This window comes from Impatiens glandulifera, chromosome 4 (assembly GCF_907164915.1).
Source record: "Impatiens glandulifera chromosome 4, dImpGla2.1, whole genome shotgun sequence".
Taxonomy (NCBI): Eukaryota; Viridiplantae; Streptophyta; class Magnoliopsida; order Ericales; family Balsaminaceae; genus Impatiens; species Impatiens glandulifera.
In genome coordinates, this window is record NC_061865.1 from 14,682,855 (window position 1) to 14,703,854 (window position 21,000).

General features: G+C 35.9%; 3 protein-coding genes and 1 long non-coding RNA gene across 4 annotated transcripts; 2 read left to right on the forward strand and 2 right to left on the reverse strand.

Moving 5' to 3' along the window:
- Positions 1-1,568: 1,568 nt before the first annotated feature.
- LOC124936457 (multiple organellar RNA editing factor 8, chloroplastic/mitochondrial) lies at positions 1,569-4,139 on the forward strand. The gene is made up of 4 exons (XM_047476958.1): positions 1,569-2,037; positions 2,159-2,256; positions 2,341-2,406; positions 3,125-4,139. The coding sequence occupies exons 1-4, from the start codon at positions 1,634-1,636 to the stop codon at positions 3,919-3,921; spliced, it is 1,365 nt and encodes a 454-aa protein (XP_047332914.1). The 5' UTR covers positions 1,569-1,633; the 3' UTR covers positions 3,922-4,139.
- Positions 4,140-5,489: 1,350 nt separating this feature from the next.
- Positions 5,490-6,041, forward strand: LOC124936415. The gene has a single exon (XM_047476914.1). The coding sequence runs from the start codon at positions 5,515-5,517 to the stop codon at positions 5,950-5,952; it is 438 nt and encodes a 145-aa protein (XP_047332870.1). The 5' UTR covers positions 5,490-5,514; the 3' UTR covers positions 5,953-6,041.
- Positions 6,042-15,591: 9,550 nt separating this feature from the next.
- LOC124933499 lies at positions 15,592-16,522 on the reverse strand. Its single transcript, XR_007098986.1, has 3 exons — positions 16,327-16,522; positions 16,007-16,157; positions 15,592-15,912 (listed from the first exon to the last, which is right to left on the reverse strand). It is a non-coding gene; the product is annotated as an uncharacterized LOC124933499 (long non-coding RNA).
- Positions 16,523-16,626: 104 nt separating this feature from the next.
- Positions 16,627-19,970, reverse strand: LOC124936518 (pentatricopeptide repeat-containing protein At2g03880, mitochondrial-like). The gene has a single exon (XM_047477022.1). The coding sequence runs from the start codon at positions 19,522-19,524 to the stop codon at positions 16,627-16,629; it is 2,898 nt and encodes a 965-aa protein (XP_047332978.1). The 5' UTR covers positions 19,525-19,970.
- Between the last annotated feature and the right edge of the window lie 1,030 nt (positions 19,971-21,000).

Genomic DNA, 21,000 nt, shown 5'->3' on the forward strand with positions numbered 1-21,000 from the left:
AGGCATTGTTGGCAACAGAATGTGCAAGTTCTAGCCGTTGTTCGTGGTTGAGCAGAAGTCCAGTGAGTTCCTCGACACTCACCGGTTCGAAACGGGTGGTTACAGCAACCACTAAGGCCTCGTATTCTGGTCCAAGGCCACTCAAGGTATGAGTGAACAAATTGAGTTCAGAAATTCTCTCACCAATTGCTGCAAGCGAATCTGTTATAGATTTTATAGATTGAAGGTATTCATTCATTGATTTATTACCTTTCTTCTGAGTCTGAGTTGTAGTCGCAACTGAACCAAACGAGCTCTAGATTGTGTTGCGAACATTCTTTCAAGTGTAGCCCAAAGACGCGAAGAGGTCTCACATGCGTCGCCAACAACTTGAGCAATAATGGAATCTGATAAGGTAGAGATGAGCCAACTTATGATTCACTGATCTTTCTCCTCCCATGCTTCAAACTCAGGATTTACGACGACGGTGGGTTTCTCTTCGTCATCGTCAACAACAGCTTCATCGTCCTGTACAGAAGTAATCGTTGCACAGGGGGCTTGGTGGGATTCAGTAACAAATCGGAAAAGACTGTTGTCTTTAAGAACCGGTATAACTTGACTTTTCCAGATTACAAAGTTGTGCTGATCAAGTTTAACAGAGATCGATTGAAGAAAGTTAGGAAACAACTGATTTTTGTTTGAATCAGCCATAGGATCGAAAAAAAAGAAAGGAGTAGTCCAAGAGATGCTCTGATACCAAGAAAGAAATAAAAAATAGATAGAATTATTTTAGCCGTAAATAACTTTTGGCTCTTTTCCTTGATGAGTACGCGAGGTTACAATACATGATTAAATACATAATATAATGATTAATAAATATACATACATTAATCAATGTAACCTTTGATATACCAAGTAAAATAACTACGAATAAATTAACTCTTGTGGTTAATTTCTGTTGTTGATACCGATGAAGAGTTTTGTTGTTTAACACATGTCATTCTCGAAACAAATTTACGAAACAAATTTTTACCCTCCTAGGAGTCCACATCTTCATGAAATTGAATGTTATGAATCAAACTAATAACTCTCACGCCTTCTCGAATACATGTAAACATCATGAATAGTTATCATATAACATTTCTCTTCTAATTTGTACTTTCTCAAATTCCTAGTTTAAGTGAAATGATCAATTTTCTAATCATGCCAAAACATGGTGTATTTATCTCCAAAGTTAATTCAAATCATTTGGCCTCTTATTTCTGATTCGGCCTCTTATTTCAATCTAAACTCTTTATATTGGTAATATAAAAACTTACTCAAATTTTATTTATTTCGTCCCTTTTGTTACTAAAAAATTAGTTACACGAGAAATGATAATGAACACAGTTAAAAAGTATAAGAAACAAACTACCAAATTACGAATGAAATATTAAAAAAATTCGATCTAACTTAACAATATTTGTCTTAAAATATTTTTTTAACTTTTTAATAATTTTTTTACATAAAAATAAAATAAAATCTCATATTTAAATAATTATATTCTTACTATTAATATATATGGAAATAAAGTGAGAGAAAATAAAGATTGTTATCTGGAAGCCCCTACAAAACCCTTCTCCCCATCTCAATCTCTTTCTAGGGTTTATTCGAAATGTCGTCGGCTCGTTCATTCTCTCGTTCCATTCTAACCATGAAGCAAGGTTTTTCATCTCTATTCTCTCGTTCCACTTCTTCATTCTCTCGAATCACTCCATTCACCGCCGACTCAACTCTCTCCACTCCATTTCTCGCCCGCGGACGTTCACTTGCGGCTGTTGCTGTTAATTTCAACAGGGTTTCAGCTTCGGCTTTGAGAAGCTTTTCAACTCGCCAGACATCGTCTTCGCTTAATGATCCAAACCCTAACTGGTCGAACCGTCCGCCTAAGGAGACAATATTGCTAGATGGGTGCGATTTTGAACACTGGCTGGTTGTCATGGAGAAACCTGAAGGAGATCCTACACGGGATGAGATCATTGATAGTTACATCAAAACCCTGTCTATGGTGGTTGGGAGGTTTGGTTTCTTTATCTTGAAAACGTTTTATGAATCTTTAATTTCTTGTACAAGAACTTAAGAAACATGTATAATTACTCTTCTTGTGTTATTTCGTTTGGTTCTTGTCATTCAATGATAGTGAGGATGATGCAAGAATGAAGATCTATTCGGTCTCGACTAGACACTATTTCGCATTTGGAGCTCTTGTACCTGAGGAATTATCATACAAGATTAAGGGTTTGATTCATAATCCATCTTCTTCATTGTCTCTTCATATTCAGTTACAGATAATCAATCTAACCAGATGTTCTTTGCACACAGAATTGCCGAAAGTTCGATGGGTGCTTCCTGACTCATACCTTGATGTGAGAAACAAAGATTATGGAGGTATTTTACTATTCATTTATGGTGCCATTCTATCTAGGGGGGTATTTGCTTTGTTGTGGAGCAAACAATGATGAATTGTAGTAGGTAGATGCTTTTTTTTTATTTGAAATTTGTCACGAAGGCTTGAACCTGTAACCTTGTGGTAATGGGTAATGATCCTTGCGTTCTACTTCTGAGCTAATCGACTCTTGAAAATTCTTTTCTCTATGCATGGACAATTTTGTAGTTGGGTAATTATTACATTTCTTGTGGTCAATTTGGGTTCCCAGTAGGAATTTAAGACTCCTGAGCTTTTGGAAACCCTTTTTTCTTGTGGATATTTTGACATCGCAGATTTCTTGGACAGTCCAATTATTTGAGAGTGGACTTGAGGATATCAATGAGGCTGTTTATTATGTCTGTCATTTGTTGTATGACCAGGATTTTGTTAATAGTTTGTTAACTAAATTAAACTGAGCAGATGCTTGATATCTGTGTTATGACCTAAAACTTTTAAGGTTCATTCTATAACATGGAAAAGGGTTTGCATTCTGATATACTTTTTAATCTTTGAAAGACAACCTAAAACCTATGAACTTGATGAGTGTTATGTGTTGATCCTGTAACTAGACACTAGTTGTCACTTGTCATTCATTCCTTATGTACTTGACATTTCAAAAGAAAAAATTGCTAATTATTGTATGTATGCATAATCTGTATTTATTTATCCTTGTGGCAGGGGAACCGTTTATTGATGGTCAGGCTGTACCATACGACCCAAAGTACCATGAAGAATGGGTGAGAAACAATGCTAGGGCAAATGAAAGAAACAGGCGCAATGACAGACCTCGCAATTTCGACAGGTCTAGAAACTTTGATAGGCGACAACAAAATTCAACTGGTCCTCCACCCAACAACATGGGAGGTGGTATGCCTCCGCCACAAAACAACATGGGAGGTGGTATGCCTCCGCCACCAAACAACATGGGAGGTGGTATGCGTCCTCCGCCAAATAACATGGGAGGTGGTATGCCGCCGCCACCAAACAACATGGGAGGTGGTATGCCTCCGCCACCACCAAACAACATGTCGGGCCCACCACCCAATATAGGAGGAGGGAGAATGCAGCAGCAGTTCAACAACAATGTTGGTGGAATGCCCCAAATTCATCACCAGCAGCCGTCTCAGCCTAATTATAATGGAGGAATGCAGCAACAGCAGCCTAATTATAATGGTGGAATGCAGCAACCACCTAATAATTATATTAACGGGGGAATGGGAGGAGGAGCTGCAACAAACAATCCTCAAAACTTTCAGTACAGAGGTGGTGAGGCTAATAATAACTATGGAGGAAGACCCCAAAACAGAGAGTTTCAGCAGCAGCAGCCCAATTACAACTATGCACCAAATCCAAATGAGGGAAACCAATATCAGCACCAGGACCTGCCCGGAAGGGATGCACCGCCAAATCCAAATGGGGGAAACCAATATCAGCACCAGGACCTTCCCGGAAGGGATGCACCACCAAAGTATTAGAATATTTGAAAATTTCTCGCACTTTCTTATCCTAGCAAATCTCTCTTGATCTTTTAAACATCAGCAAATTTTGCCTCCCCTGGTCTTATCTACATTTGCTACTTAGTTTTATGTATGTTTAACATTGCCAAACCAAAACCACTCAATTCTACTACTACTTTTGATGATGTAATGTAAATGTTATGGCTTGGATTTAAGGGGTTGACTGTTTTATAGTATAGTCTCTATTTGGGGGGTAAATATGTTACTCTTAAAGTCGGATGGCTTGAACTTGACAAAAGACAATTGATGATATAGTCCAAAGTTGGGAACATGACAAAACACACCACCAGGCAGGTTCTAGAGATGGTAGTAAAAAATGGCTAGGATTTATCACCTTATCTCATATTCATATACTTATCCTATAATTAAATTCATTAAAAACATGTAGTAGATAGATCAAACATGATTTATTATTGTTTTAAATCAAACAAGACATACTACAAAACAAAAGAAATGACATCATGAATATGATCAATAATAGGGGTGAAGAAGAAGACACTACTACTATTCACACTTTTTTAAGTCTTATCACAATGGGTCCATTAGGAATGCAGATGGATCTTATTTTATTTTAAATTTTAAATTATATATATTTCTAAATAGTATCTCATCTAAATTAATATTCACACATATAAATCGACCCATGCCCATTCATTCTAAATCGATATTTTCAATCCAATTATTTTGGTTGACCCTACTAAAAGATGTATCCAAAAAGATCCATAAAATAAAAAAATTTATATCTTATTGATCTAGAATGCTAGTGAAGTGAGTGAGTGATTGAGTGGTGACCCATAACACAACTAAATAATTCTTTAGTGGAGAAAAAAATGATCAAATTTCAATTATTACATATGAATTGAATTCATATAGGGTCTTTTATTATATAGTTGAAACTATGAATGAAAATATTGATTTTTTTTTACTATTGTTCATGTCTAACTTGGTTTCGAAGAATATATGCATACATTATAAATAAAGACGTGTACATAAAGGCATTTTACTCTAATGAGGTAGAAAAAATATTTATTACCTATTAAAAGTCGATATATATTACAATCACTTAAAAATAATAAAAATTATATTAGTTGATTAGTGAGTATTATTACGAAAACACAAATAACATTCTTGTCTTATACACAATCTTTCAAACTAGAGAAAAATCGATATAAAAACTTGTTGAATATAGAATAGACCTTTAGCACTTCGAACTGGGTATCTTTGAACACGGGTATCGTTACCCTCAACTAAACCACTGTACTACCAACACCCAATCTCACAAATTACACATTAAAATATTTAAAATTTATGTCACTCTTATAAAAGTCATATTTACAATATGTCACATGATATAATATAGAAATGCAAAATATTGTTGATTTCCTTTCTACAACAAGGAAAGAAAGTGCCTTAAGATATTATATATATAGTCTCCAAGAACTTACTTATCTTACACATTTTTCTCTCTCTCTCTCCTCTAATACCAATCTTCTTCAAACAAACCTGTGTGGGTTTTGTTCAACATTTTTGTCGGTTCTACAATTCCTGTCTATGGAATCCTCGTCCTGTTTCTCAGTTGTGTGTATGCTTCATTCAATAGTTGCTTTAACATGTGGATCTATGATGATATTCTATACAAATGAGGTTTATATATTCAGCCATGGCAGAGAGATAGCCAACAAGCTTTCAGGATCAACTGCTCATGATCAGCTTCTGATTGAAACCTCGGACTCATTCTCTGGCTTGCTTCTGTTTTCTGTTGGGATTCTCCTATTCATGGTGGCATTTGTTAAGGAAAGGGAATTTCAAAGCTTCTTTGCAAAAGGGTGTGTGGTTCTTCACATATCCATGGCTATTTGGAGAACTAGTTTTGAGAGGAAATTGGATGATTTTGGGAATAATTGGATTAAACAAGTTTTGGGTGATATTACTTTGGGACTTTCTTGGGTTTTTCTCCTTCTTTATTGGTGGAGAGAAAAATATGATTGATGATCAATTGTTTCTTCATCAATCTAATGTGATAAGATCTATGTTTCATCTTATGTGTATCAAGTATCAATTCAATGTTTGTTTGTAAATTATTATTATTATTTTTTTATAGTTTTATATGTAATCAACATGTTAAATATCATATATAATATATTTGTTACAACCCACTCCCTACAAGTACACTTTTATATATTGGATAATCATCTTGTAACTTTGAATATATCTTGTAAGTGTTTCATACACTATGCATAGTTATTAGTAATACTTTAAAACTAATTAGTAAAAAGTGTGAAAGTTGGCAAACCCTTTATGGTATTGCTTATCATATATGCTCAATTTATTAGGTTTAAAATTTATTTTTAGATGGTACATTAATATTAGAAATGATAAAAATTGTTTAAGTACAACCAAAAAAATATGACATTGAAAAAAATATAATACAATCACGTTACTTAGTTCGTAGGTTATTGAGAAGAACGATTAACTATTTGACTGGTTCCACCGATTTTTTGGAAAAAATCTCAGAAAACGTCGTAATAATAGCATTATAAATGATATACACCAGATGACTAAAATCATTGAAAATTCAACATTTTTTCTCCAATTAGACCCTCCATCAAAACAATTAATTAAAACGGTAACCCAAATATATAAGTCTAGCCTTTCGTCAATCCAAACTTATAGTAAGTTTCCAAATTCCTGATAAAATAAAAAAAAAAAAACTATTATAATGAATAAAGAGATCATCCTGATCAAAAACATGATTTAAAGTCTTTTATATAATTTAAAGTAAAAAATTATACAATAATCTTTGTATTAAATTAGGTAAAAAAAAATACTAACTTGAGTAATGGTTTATACCAAATTGAGTAAAAAAACATTATTGGTGTAAGAAATTATTTTAGTTTTGTTTTGAATTTAGAATTGATTTATATCATAATATAAAAAAGACTGATTTGAAATAAAACAAAAAAATGGTTCAATTATAACTTTAATAATTTTAGTAGGATTATGGCCAGATATTTTACGAAATAATTTGAAATTTAAACCTTTATTTCAAAGTTATTAAATTGGATAAATTATTTCGGGTTATATTCTAGCCTAGTGGCAACAAGAGGTGGATATTCCTCAGGCCTCCATGAGGTTCTGGGTTCAAGCCCGTCAGACGACAAGTTCTGCGTCTGGTTAATTGGATAAGTATGTTTGCGGGCTATTTACTTAAACCCGCGGGGATTAATCGCACTCCATAGGAGTAGCGGAACCCAGCGTTCTCAAAAAAAAAGTCTATAATTGCAACACCATTAACTATAGCGTTACAATTCTTGTTTAATTTATGTACTTATCTAAATATACAATTTTATATTTAAGTATTTGTATAAATTAAATAAAAATTTATATAATTTTTTTTAAAAAAATATGCTTCAAATTATAATTCTTCATTTCCTCACACTAAATTCTAATTCTAATATTTTCAAATATATAATAATAATAATAATAATAATAATAATACTTAATTTGATTTTGTTTGATTTATCAAGAAGAAAACTATGACTAATTTGGATATATATGAGGGAGTAAATTTATACTTTGGTTGAATCGTGGTTGACCCGCCCATAAATTTGAAACGGTTAAAAATAAAATTAAAAATACTCTGTATATTTCGAACTTGCAACCTAACCAAACAAATACACATTTTAATCAATTAAACTAATAAAACTTTATATTTTAAATTTAATACAAAATTTGATGAACGTGCGACATTTCTAACGATATAAGTTCAACTTTTTAACTAACTAATATATATATAATATTTGCTTGGTTTGTCGGATCGAGAACTGTGGTTAATTTGGATATATATGAGAGAGTAATTGATACTAGGGTCGGATCGTGGGTTGATTCACCCATTAACTTAAAACGGTTAAAAATAAAATTAAAAATACTATATGTATATTTTGAACTTAAAACCTAACAAAAACAAGTATAACCTTTTACCAAGTGTGATTGGGTGTGGTGTTCCGAAGAATAATAGGCCAGTAATAAATGAGTGTGGTTAAAAAATATGAATCAAATATTTAATTAACCAAAATGTGAGGTCACGAGGTTAAATGTCAATTGAGATTGGTGGTTTATATTCTTAGGGATAAGAGAAATGTAAAAGTGTGATTGAGATGTGATTTGCCGAGGAATAAAGACCGGAAACAAAAGATCGTGAGGTCACAAAATTAGTGGTCAATTGAGATTGTTGGTTGGTTTGTTGAAGGATAAAAATCATGTGAAACTGTGATTGAGATTAATGGTTGATTTTCTAAGGAATAAGAAGCGTTTGAAAATATGATTAAGATTGATGGTTGGTTTGCCGATGGATAAGAGGCGTGTGAAAATATGATTGGAATTGGTGATTGGTTTATCGAGGATAAAAGACGTGTGAAAATGTGATTAAGATTGATTGTTAGTTTGTCGAATAATAAGAGACTTATGAAAGTGTTATTGAGATGTTGTTTGCCAAAGATAAGAGACTGGTAATAAAGGATCATGAGGTGACGAAATTCAAGATCGATTGAGATTGGTAGTTGGTTTGCCGATGGATAAAAGATGTGTGAAAGTGTGATTGAGATTGATAGTTGGGTTGCCGAGGAATAAGATATGTGTGAAAGTATGATTTGGATTCGTGGTTAGTTTGCTGAGTGATAAGGGGCCAATAATATTAGGATTATCGGTTGGTTTGCCAATGGATGTCGGTAACAAAAGATCGTAAAGTCACAAGATTAGAGGTCGATTATGATTGTTGGTTGGTTGTTGAGGGATTAAAGGCATGTAAGTGTGAGGTTACGAGATGATAGGTCGATTGTGATTGATAATTGGTTTTACCAATGAATAAAATGTCGGTAACATTAGAATTTGTGGTTAGTTTTTTGAGGGATAAGAGGTCGATTCAGGTCGGTAATTGATTTTTTGAGAGATAAGAGAGACGTGTGAAAGTGTGATTGAGATTAATGGTTGATGGTTGTTTTTTTAGAGATAAGAGGCGTGTGAAAGTGTGATGTCACGAGATGGAGAGTTTCATTGAGATTGGTGGTTAGTTTGACGAGAAATAATAGATGTGTGAAAGTAATGAGGTCACGAGATGAGAGGTCAATTAAAATTGGTGGCTGGTTTGTCGAAAGATAAGAGACCAATTACAAATAATCGTAAGGTTACGAGATTAGAGGTCAATTTTGATTGGTAGTTGGTTTGTCGAAGGATTAAAAAATGTGAAAGTACGAGGTTACGAGATGAGAGGTCGATAAGATTAGTGGCTAGTTTGCCAAGAGATAAGAGGCCGGTAAGATTGAGATTGGTGGTTAGTTTGATGAAGGATAAGAGACCGGTAACAAAGGATCGTAAAATTACGAGGTTAAAGGTTGATTGTGATTGGTGATTAAAAATATATGTGAATGAGATGTTGATTGACCGAAGTGTGAGGTCACAATATTATAGATCGATTGTGATAGGTGGTTGATTTGTCGAGGGATAAGAGGTGTCTGAAAGTGTGAAATCACTAGATGGAGAGGTCAATTGAGATTTTGGTGGTTGATTTGGCGAGAGATAAGAGACGAGTGAAAGTGTGTGAGGTCACAATATTAGTAATGATAATTGTCCATTAAGAAAAAGAATATTGGTGGTTAAATGTGTGACTGAGATGGTTGGTTAACCGAAGTGTGAAAGTGAGGTCACGAGATGAGAAGTCAATTGGATTGGTGGTTGGTTTCCTGAAGATAAAGAGGTTACGGTAATGATATTAGATGGTTGTAGTATAAAATACTCAAAGTGAGGTCACTAGATTCATACTAAGATGTTCACTGGAAACAAAAAATATTGATGTTAAATATATGAATGAATTTGTTGGTTTAACGAAGAAGTGAATGTAAAGAGGATAGTGATATGATGAGATGGTTGGTTTGTCAAAAATGACAGTAAAAGATGTTGGTACTCTTGAGATTTTTGAGTGCAGAAGTGAGGTCACGAGATTAGTAATATGAGAGGTTTATTAGGTAAGAAATGATATGGTTGGTTAACCGAGAAATGAGAGTAAGAAATTGAAGAGATCAGTATTGATGAAAATAAAGTTAAATGAATATGTTCTTATCAAAATTGTTATCCTTTTTTATTAATAACAAAAACAACGATTAATGAGAGGAGGAAGACGGTCATTAGGCTGTCTTAATCATTGAAGCACCATCATGTTCAGACCATATATGTTGACGACAAAAAAAATAATGAAGAAGATGAAAACGATGATGACTATGATCACAAAAAGGTAAATATTGTTTATTTCAACTTTATAAATTTGATTTTTATTTATCTGTGTAACGCAAGGGCATTCTGCTAATGTATATATATAAATTATATATTTTTTAAATATTAAAAATTTAATATTATACATTCATATCATTTTATTTAAGAGCTGTAATAGGGGCAACGAATCTGGGAATGAAAGCAATATCACGAATTTAACGTAGTCTATCACTTGTGCAGGAGAGAAAAATAAAAAAAATCTTCCAAACATGGCCATTTTCCAAAAAAAAAATTAATTATCTCTCTTGTTGTCCTGCACAGCCATGTTCGGGCAAAAATCACCCGTACATGGCCATTTTTTCGAAAAAAAAAATCTTTCTTCTCCCGAACATGGTCATGCCCGGGACAAAAAACTCTCTCGTACATGGCCATTTTTCGAAAAAAAAAATATATATCTCCTCGCAAACATAGTCATTTACCATAGAGAAATTTTCTTTTCTCTATTCTGGAATATGGCCATTTTTTTTCTTACACATATAGCATGCCACGTCGGATTCGTGGTCTTCCTCTCATTATAATTTCGTTGTCTAAATCATTTCTCCTTATTTAATCACTATAAAACACATTTATCGAAAGAGAAATGATATTCTCAACGACGGTTTAGCGAAAGCAAGGCCACGAATTCTACGTGGCCTTGCTAGCTAGGAGAGAGAAAATAAAAATAAAATTAAATAAATAAAATGAAACGTTTCAGTTTCTCCCCTTTCTTCTTTCATCTCTTTCTTCTTTTCATTTATCACTTCCGGCGAACTTCTTCTCTGACGATTTTTCTCTCCGGCATCCCCGACTTCTTCAACTTTCTTCATCTTCTTTCGATCGAAAATGGTAGGTCTTCTCCTTCATTGTGTATGTTCACTTCATTGTCTGCATTCGTCGTGTTCACTTCATACTTTTTTTTCAGGCTGGTGGTCCAGGTACATCTCCATGAAATACTCCAAGATCTCTAAGGACAAGGTAAATAACATATTCTCTTTTAGAATCCTAGATTTTGATGATTTGAAGATCGTTTAGGTTTTTGCGGTTAGGGTTAGGGTTAGGGATTTTTATGATTATGATGATTTTAATGATTTTAACGATAGAAAGGGATGATTATTGCGTATTTGGTGCATTATGGGTCCCGAAAATGTGATTTTTGATATGTTTGATTGTTCCCGAAAATGTGATTTTTGATAGAAAATGTGATTTTTGATATGTTTGGCTGTTATGGGTCCCCGAAAGTGTTGTTTAGGGACCCGAAAGTATGATTATATAATGCAGAAATGTGATTTTGATATGTTTGGTGAATTAAGGGTCCCGAAAGTGTGGTTTCGGGACCCGAAATGTGTTGTTTCGGGATCCTAAAATTGGATTTTGATAAGTTTGGTTGTTATGGGTCCCAAAAAGTGTGGTTTCAGGACCCAAAATGTGTTATTTCGGGACCTGAAATAGGGTGTTTCGGGACCCTAAAATTGGATTTTGATATGTTTGGTTGTTATGGGTCCCGAAAGTGTGGTTTCGGGACCCGAAATGTGTTGTTTCAGGACCCGAAATAGGGTGTTTCAGGACCCTAAAATCTGATTTTGATATGTTTGGCTGTTATGGGTCCCGAAAGTGTGTTTTCGGGACCTGAAATGTGTTGTTTCGGGACCCGAAATAGGGTGTTTCGGGACCCTAAAATCGGATTTTGATATGTTTGGCTGTTATGGGTCCCGAAAGTGTGGTTTCGGGTCTCGAAATGTGTGGTTTCGGGACCCGAAAATCGCATTTTGATATGTTTGGCTGTTATGGGTCTCGAAAGTGTGATTTCGGGACCTAAAATGTGTGGTTTCGGGACCTGAAATAGGGTGTTTCGGGACCCGAAAGCTTGGTTTCAGGACCCGAAAGCTTGGTTTTGGGGCCCGAAATGAGTAGATATCCTGGTTTTTATCTGATTATCTGCTTTATGGATTTTAAATTTTTATCTTTTGTTTTTGTAGGGCAAATAAACGTAAAAGGAATGCCCAAGAAGCAGCTCCCAAAGTCGGAATTCCCAAATCCCCGAAAGCTCCTAAAGTAGTTCCGAAATCCCCTAGAGCAACAGCTCCCAAAGCAGCCCCCCACAACCTATTTTTAACTGGGACATCGTCTTTTGGGCTTTTCAATTCTGCAACTGCTGTCTAAGAATAAAAAAGATATTGTGAAGTCAATAGGATTTGGCCATCTACTTTATTATCGCTTTTAAAATGTCCCGAGGAGATCTTTCGTTATCTAGTTAGACAGTTTGACTGTGATAAATGTTCATTCACTCTAGAGAATGGCGAGGAGGTGAAAATCGAAGAAGAAGATGTTGAAATGATATTGGGTCTCCCCAGAGGGGAGTTGGACATTGTAGAATATCAGAATAACGAGACTAATGACAAGTTGAAGGCATTTAGGACTCGATGGGGTAACCCTGTTAATGGCGCTCTTTTAGTGACTGGTATGCCGATGAAAATGATCGAGAACAAAGCTGCTGACAACAATTTCAAGATAGACTTCATATTATTTTTTGTCAGCTGCTTTCTCTGGTGTGATCACCTAGGTCAACTATCTAGGTATATATCTCATTTCTGTTATTTTATTTGCATGACAACTTATATGACATCTTAATTAATCCTCAAATATGTTTTTTTCACTTGCAGGTATAGAATTCTAAAATCTATTTCAGATGTTCATAATATCAAGAAGTTCAATTGGTGCAAATTTGTACTTGAAGGATTAGTTCAATCATGCGCAAAAGTGAAGGAGAATGAAAAATGACATTTCCAAAGACCACAGACGTTCCTTATTGTAAGTTATCACTAATTAATTTCTCCTTTTTTCAAAAATAATTGGTTTTAACATATGCTTGTTTTCAGCTGTGCTACGTGTATAGGGTGAGCAACCCTGAACTGGGAGGAGTTAATGACCGTCGATTTCCAATACTGTCATGTTGGAATGACACGACGTTGAAGTTTAGGCTGGATACGGAGTTGGAAAATGGAGGATTCAGACGCGGAAGCGTTGTGGGACGAATTCCACTACAGGGGATGTGGGGAGAGAACGATGAGGATAATGATGTGGGGGAGAACGAGGAGGAGGATATGAATGAGGGGGTGTCTGAGACCCCAAAGGCGGCAGCAACAACAGCAGAACCTAGGAATAAGTCACCACCTTGGAAGAGGTCACCACCTAGGAAGAAGTCACCACCTAGGAAGTGGTCAGAACCAATGCATTCAACCCCTGCGAATATGAATGATCGCCTACCACCTCTTAATATAACACCTCTGAACACAGCTCCAGACTTAGATAGAATTACTTTTATAGAGAATTTGGTGTGGGTTACGAAATGTACAGTGATGATTGAAAGAGCCATGAGAAAAATGGAATCTTTAAGTTCAGACTGGGATGCAACGCCATTGTATGACAACGCCATGCACATCATGTACAGAGCAATGGACAAGAATAAACTTTTCAGGGATGTCATGCATAAATACTTCAAGGATCAAACACCAACTGAAGAGGGGGGTGACAAAGAGGCCGGTCAAAATGAGGCTGCTCAAAATGAGGGGGGTCTTGATGAGGCCGGTGACAAGGAGGATGATCAAAATGAGGGGGGTCACAGTGAGGGGTGTCACACTGAGGACGATGGAAGAGAGGTGGTTCCAAGAAAAAGAAGGAAAAATCCCGTGCGATAAATGAAAGTTCTAGCACACCTTAAATCTCCATATATGACGCAGGACAAGCCGAAGAACTTCGAGTCTGCCCAAATTCATGAAGTTGCACATGATTTGGTGGTACAAAAAGAGGGTGGTCAAGAAGTTCCTAAAGTGGTGTTGAAATGTTTTGGCCACGGTTATTCCAGCTTCATCGTTTGTATCCAATCTTCTCTTTACATTTCTGTTAATTACTTTGTAAGATCTAACATGACGTATTCTCTTAGGGCTTAATGTATGGTTGTGCTCAAGAGAAATACTTGTTATCACATATTCCCCTTCATTTCGAACAACAACATTAATCATTGCTTTACAATCTGTCTTCGTTATTGGTCTAGGCTGATGAAACTTATTTTTGGTCTTCGATTCTTTCATAAAACTCTTGGCACAACCAACGCTGAAGTATTTCATCTTACCACCTACATTTTTGCTCCCTAATTTGGTAATGCCGAATCCAGTTAAGTGGGCATATGATGTGTAGAATTCAAGAAGTTGTTCTTCGGAGGAAAATGTCATTCCAACACTAGGAATGTGATTGCAAAAATTAAGTGAAACCGTAAGAAAAAATTCCTTAAACCACCCATTTCGGGTCCCAAAATCACCCATTTCAGGTCCCGAAACTACCCTTTCGGGTCCCGAAACCTCCTTTCGGGTCCCGAAACAACACATTTCGGGTCCCGAAACCACCTATTTTGGGTCCCAAAACACAACAATTTTTGTCCCGAAACCACCCAATTCGGGTCCTGAAACACAACATTTTTTTTCAGATACCACCCATTTCGGGACAAGAAAGGGTGGGTCCTTTCTTGTCCCGAAACCAACCATTTCGGGACAAGGAAGGACCCTTTCTTGTCCCGAAACCAACCATTTCAGGACAAAGAAGGACCCTTTCTTGTCCTGAAACCAACCATTTCGGGACAAGGAATGACAATTTCTTTTCTCGAAACCAACCATTTTGGGACAAGGAATGACCATTTTTGTCCCGAAACCACTAGATCTGTTCAGGGTACCTTTCGGGTTCAACAGGGGTGGTTCTGTTCAGGTTAAGTTCTTCATCTACTGGGTTGTTCAAGTTCAGTGATTCGGTTTCCTGAAAGTTCAAACAGTTCTGAAATAAATCCATAAACCTTTAAATCCATAAATACATCTATAAAATGTAAACCTTATATCTGTAAAATGTAAACCCTAGATCTGTAAAATATAAACCCTAGATCTATTAAAAAAATAAAGATCCTTAAAAAGGATACCATGGAGAAGTAAATGCAGCCGGAGAAAATAAATAAATGCAGCCGGAGAAGAGAAATAAATGATGCGTTTCAGAGAGAGAAAGAAATGCAGAAATATGAAACCCTATTGGTGAAAGAGGATATGCAGAAATGTAGAAATAATTTTTTTTTTTTGAGATTATCAATACTCTTATCGAAATTAGATAGTCAATATTCCACAAAATTTTAATTTCCCAACCATATTTAATACAATCCATACAAATTTCAAATTTGTATTAATCATTATGGATATGATAAACAAACCATTGCTATCCTTGTAATTCTGCTAAAGCAAAATATCAATTTTTAAACAAGATGAATGTGCTTTTTTTTTTTTTGTTAAAAAATCAATAATTATGGTAAAGAACAATAATAACATGAATGTTATGAATATACTTTTAAAAGTAAATATATAATCACATACTCATATATTTAAGTTCAATTTAGCATTCCTTTACACAATTGGTCTTTAGACATGTTATACATATTCTTCTTTCCATGTTAGTAATCTTCAACAGCTTCATCTAGTGTTGATCGAGACCATTTTGCTTGACACTTTCCGAAACGACCCCTAACAAAAAAGATGCACTAATCTCTTTAGCCTTACTGCTCCGTTGGGGTCTTGGCGAACTTGATGAATGACTATTTTAGTCTTCATAATTGAAAGTCTAATCACAAAACAACAAAAAAAACAAGATTAAAATAGTTACAACTTTTATATATTCAAGTAACAATCAAAACCCAACTCAGATATGAACTCACCTTGTTAGTATATTATTGTTATTGTCCCAAAATCTCGAGAATAACTCAACTAAAATTGAAGGATTGGATTGAAATTCCGAGACTTATAAGAGTCATGGTCACCCGAATTGGTTTTGACCCGGGCTGAGTCCATAGTGCAATAAAAGAAAACCTGAATATTTCATAAATATGTGGTCTTAGTTAAAGTCTTTAACCCGTCATCATTTTTCTTCTCTCGTTTTGAATTTTCACACGTATCTTACATTATTTACTTATTTTCATTACTATTATTGACATCTTCAATTTATAACAAGTGATATTAACTTGCGAATTGATCATACCAGCTGATTCTGATTCCTTTTCCATTCCACTCTTCAGCATTTTCAGCTGTAAGGTCATCATATCTGAGTAATGTGATTACAAAGCAAAATATTCAGTCAATTATTGTTATTTAAAATCCAACTTATTAACATATCCTAGATAAATTACCTTTACACCAAATAACTGGTTTCAAGATGAAAGCAGTTCTTCATCCATTCTGTTTCCAAGCATCTCCTGCAAGATTGACACATTTCAGCCTCAATCTTGAAAAGATCATTATAAAATGCAAAAAAGGAAACAAACTTACAGAAGATGAGATATCACCAATAATCTTGACATGAACAGGTCCCATTTTTAAAATGATGAAACCTCTTAACATCGCGGATGATTATCTCTTCATCCAAGAAAAAATCTGAAACAAGCTTCATAAATTCGTGACAGTCTCCACAGATCCGCAGGTTCTTGAAAATCCTTATTGTTCGTCGATATTCGCATTTGTTTATCAAAGCTAACCCTACAGCCAGCCTTTCGCTGTGATACAAAAGATTTTCTCTTTTCGTCTCATCGTTCACATTATGCAATGAATAACTCGTCTCTGGATCATACCCTATTTGCGACGCTAGTTTATCCAACTTATGATGGATTTCGCCAATCTCGGGATGAGAAACATCTTGAGATAAGAAAACGTGAACTCGACCATTCGATTCGACCCAACTGCATCCACGTTCCTTTTTAACACCTCGATTATTCATCAACATCCTAACATAAGAGACGTCATCCCACCTTTGTTTGGACGCGTAAATATTTGACAGTAAAATATAATTCGAATCTACCTCCGGTTCAAGCTCGAAAAGTTCGTTTGCCGCTCTTTCACCCAATTCCACTTTCCCATGAATCTTACAAGCTGCAAGAACTGTTTCCCAAATCAATGTGTTAGGGATCAACTTCATATTCTCAATAAACTTCTCGATTTCGTCAAATTTCCCAGCCCGTCCCAAAATATCGATCATACAAGCATTATGTTCTTCGGAAGGAGAGATTCCATATACATCATTCATTAACCGAAAGTGTTTTTCACCCTCTTCTGTTAAGCCCATACGGCTGCAGGCGGAGAGAATGCCTAGAAAGGTAACCGAATCAGGAACCAAACCTTCCTCGATTATCGTCTCAAAAATTTTGAGAGATTCGTTTGCCTTTCCGTGATCCGAGTAGCAGTGAATGATCGTGTTCCACATCACAATATCGTACCAATCATTTCCCTTAAAGAAATTTGCGGCTTCTAATAAGCAACCGCATTTTCCATACATATCCACGAGCGAACTGGCGACGAAATTGTCGTTCAAATTCCCAGACTTTATCGCCAACGAATGTAGCTGTCGACCACTCTCGAGGCTCGTAATTCTCGCGCAGCCTTTCAAACAGCTGGCGAGAGTGAATTCATTGGAGTCAAAACCATCTTTTCTCATCTGATTAAACAATCTAATAGAGTTTTCCCCTTGATCATTCTGTGCATAAGCGGAAATCATCACAGTCCAAGAGAATACATCTTTTTTGTTTAATCCGTTGAATATCATTGCTGCTTCTTCCAAACGATTACATTTTGCATACGAATCAACTAGGGCAGTCCCTACAAATGGGTCTCCGTCTAAGCCCTCTTTACCAACTAGGGCATGAATTTGTTTCGCAAAACCAAGCTCCTGCAAGTTTGAACAGCATTTTAGAGCACCAATAAAAGAACACACATTTGGTTTTAAACCTTCAACAATCATCTGTTTGAAGATCACCAATCCCTGATCAGAGATTTGGAAACCAGATAAAAGGGAGTTCCACGAAACCAGATCACGACATCTCATCTCATCGAAGAGGCGGGACCCACAACGAATCGATCCCAATCGCATGTACATCGATATCAAAGCATTCCCTATAGCTATTTCTGATCCAAACCCATATTTATTCACACAGGCATGTATACTTTCACAAAGACCTAAATCACCTAAGTCTGCAGTCGAACTAATGAGACTAGACAGCGTAAACTGATTAGGGACAATACCGTCATTCCTCATCGAGCAAAAGAGTTTCACAGCTTCTCGTTTCCTCCCTTCCTGATCGAAGCAACTGATGATCGCACTCCATGTAACGACATCTGGATTGTCTAAATTCAAGAACACTTTGTGTGCATCATAAGACATCCCACATTTCGAATACATATAAACTAGAGCAGAACTAATGAATTGGTCCAATGCATTTCCAGTTTTAATAGAACAAGCATGTACTGATTGACCTGAAACTAAACTGACAGAATTGGCAATACCTTTGAGAACAGTTGACAATGTAAAGTTGCTGAACTTTATATTAGGGTTTGACATTTTTGAAAACAGCTTGATAACTTCACCATCTCCAGTTTGGGCATATCCATTCAGCAATGCATTCCACGAGACGACATTTTGTTCAGGCATGTTAAAGAAAGAGCTTTCTGCATATTCCATATGACCGCATTTCGCGTAAAGATCAACAACAGCTGACCCGACATATACATCGGAGAAAACCCCTGTTTTTACTATCTCAGAATGAATTTGAGTTCCAAAATCTAAGTCTAAGCAGATAGAACAAGCTTTCACAACAGTTGCTAAAGTGAATTCATTTGGGGTAATACCTTCTTTCCGCATCTGACAAAACAAACTAATGCCACCGACATACAAACCTTCAGTCACAAACCCGGCAATCAGGACTGTCCAAGAGACGACATCCCGGTCAGGCATTATGTCAAGCACCTGGCGTGCAAAATTTAATCTTCGGCATTTGGCATAGAAATTAATAAGAGATATCCACAAATACATATCAGGTTGAATGGAATTCTTGATTATGACGCCGTGAATTGCCTTCCCTTGTCTTAGACATGAGTTCAAGCCACAATCTTGAAGCATCTTCGACAATTGTTTTAGCCTTTCCTTCACGAACACGTTGTAATTCCTCAAAGTTCCGTTTAATCTTCGATGTGTCGTTGGAAACCCATAATGGAGGTCGTGATTAAACGTATTTTCATTTTCGGAGAAGGCTGTATCTTCTCGCCCCTGCTTCGGTTCAACCAACAATGGAGCTGAACAAGCCGATGAATGAGAACGGAGAAACAGAAATGGCGCATTAACCAGGAACTTGGTACTGGGTGACGGACGAAGTTGCCATAAGAAACCTCGAACAATTATTGGCGGGATACACATGTTTATGGTTTGAATCCGGCATTCCGTTAGAATGGAAATGAAGCCTTGAATTTCAAACCTGTCAGTAGTATTGTACACATAAAGGAAATAATTAGAGCGTTTGTTCACTTGTTCTAGAGATTTTCCTCCATCAAGAAAGTTACCGAACTTGCTCTGTATCTGATTCTCCAACTAGAAGTCGCCGCAAGTAATCCTTCGCAAGGGGAAACGATGTGATCTTGACCTTCGTTTGTTTGATTGTTCTTTATTCGTGTACCCATTAACGATTCTGGGAGGAAAGAATGTCATTGTGCGCAGAGAGAAGACCATTGTTCATCACAGACAATGAAGTAATCCTTCGCAAGGGGCGGCGACGATGAAACGGTGGTAGGCGTCGGGGGAGCCGGCGGGAGGTTGTTTTGAATTTAGGAAGAAGGCGGAAGGGATTAGGGGTTTTGCAGAGAAGAGATGAAAAAGAGAAGGGTTTTGTGAAAGGGGAGAAATCTGTACAAAGGGAGTTTGGATTGCTTGTTTGTTTTTTAGTTGATTTGTTTTTATTATTTTATTTTATAGTAAAACTAATATTATAAAATAAAATAATCATATATTTCTATTTAACTAAAATTATTTTATTTTTATCAAATTTAAATTTTAAAGATATAATATTTTAATTAATTAAAATTTCAAATAATCCACAATCAATGGGGGTATAAGGGTGAGTCCATACGCGTAATTTTTTATTTATACTTTATACCTTACCTAAAGTTTCAATATAAGAAAAAATGAGTTAAATGCTGAATAGTCTTTGAAGGTTTGGATATTAGACTACTTGATCCCTGAACCAAAATAATAGAACCCGTTAGTCTCTCCCGTCCAAAATTGTTAGTTAAAAGCTTTTGACTGTTAAATAATTACAATTTTGTCCTTACCTTTTTTTAAATTAAAAACAAATTAAATTAAATTAAAACCTAACCTAACCTAAATCTAATCTAACCTAAATTCACAATCGCCCAGTCGAGATCGCACAAAGAAAGCTACCTTCTTCAATCAATATCTCCTCCGCCGGAGAGAAGCCTTTCAGTCGTCGGTGGTTCGTAGGAGCGTCGGATGTCTAATCTGAGATGAAGAAAACCAACTCCATTACTTTCTTCTTCTTTTTCTTCATCACCACCTACGTTCAAGCTGAGAATGTAACACTAGTAGACCCATCTCTCTCCTTCGAAAATCCTCGACTCCGAAATGCATACATTGCTTTGCAAGCTTTGAAGCTCGCCATTCTCTCAGATCCTCTCAATCTCACATCCAACTGGGTTGGATCTAACGTCTGTACATACACCGATGTATACTGTGCACCGCCTTCAAATAATCCTTCCATAAGAACAGTCGCCGGAATCGATCTTAACCATGGTGACATTGCCGGTTATCTACCGAACGAGCTTGGATTACTTACAAATCTTGCATTCTTTCATATTAACACCAATCGTTCTCTTGTCTCAG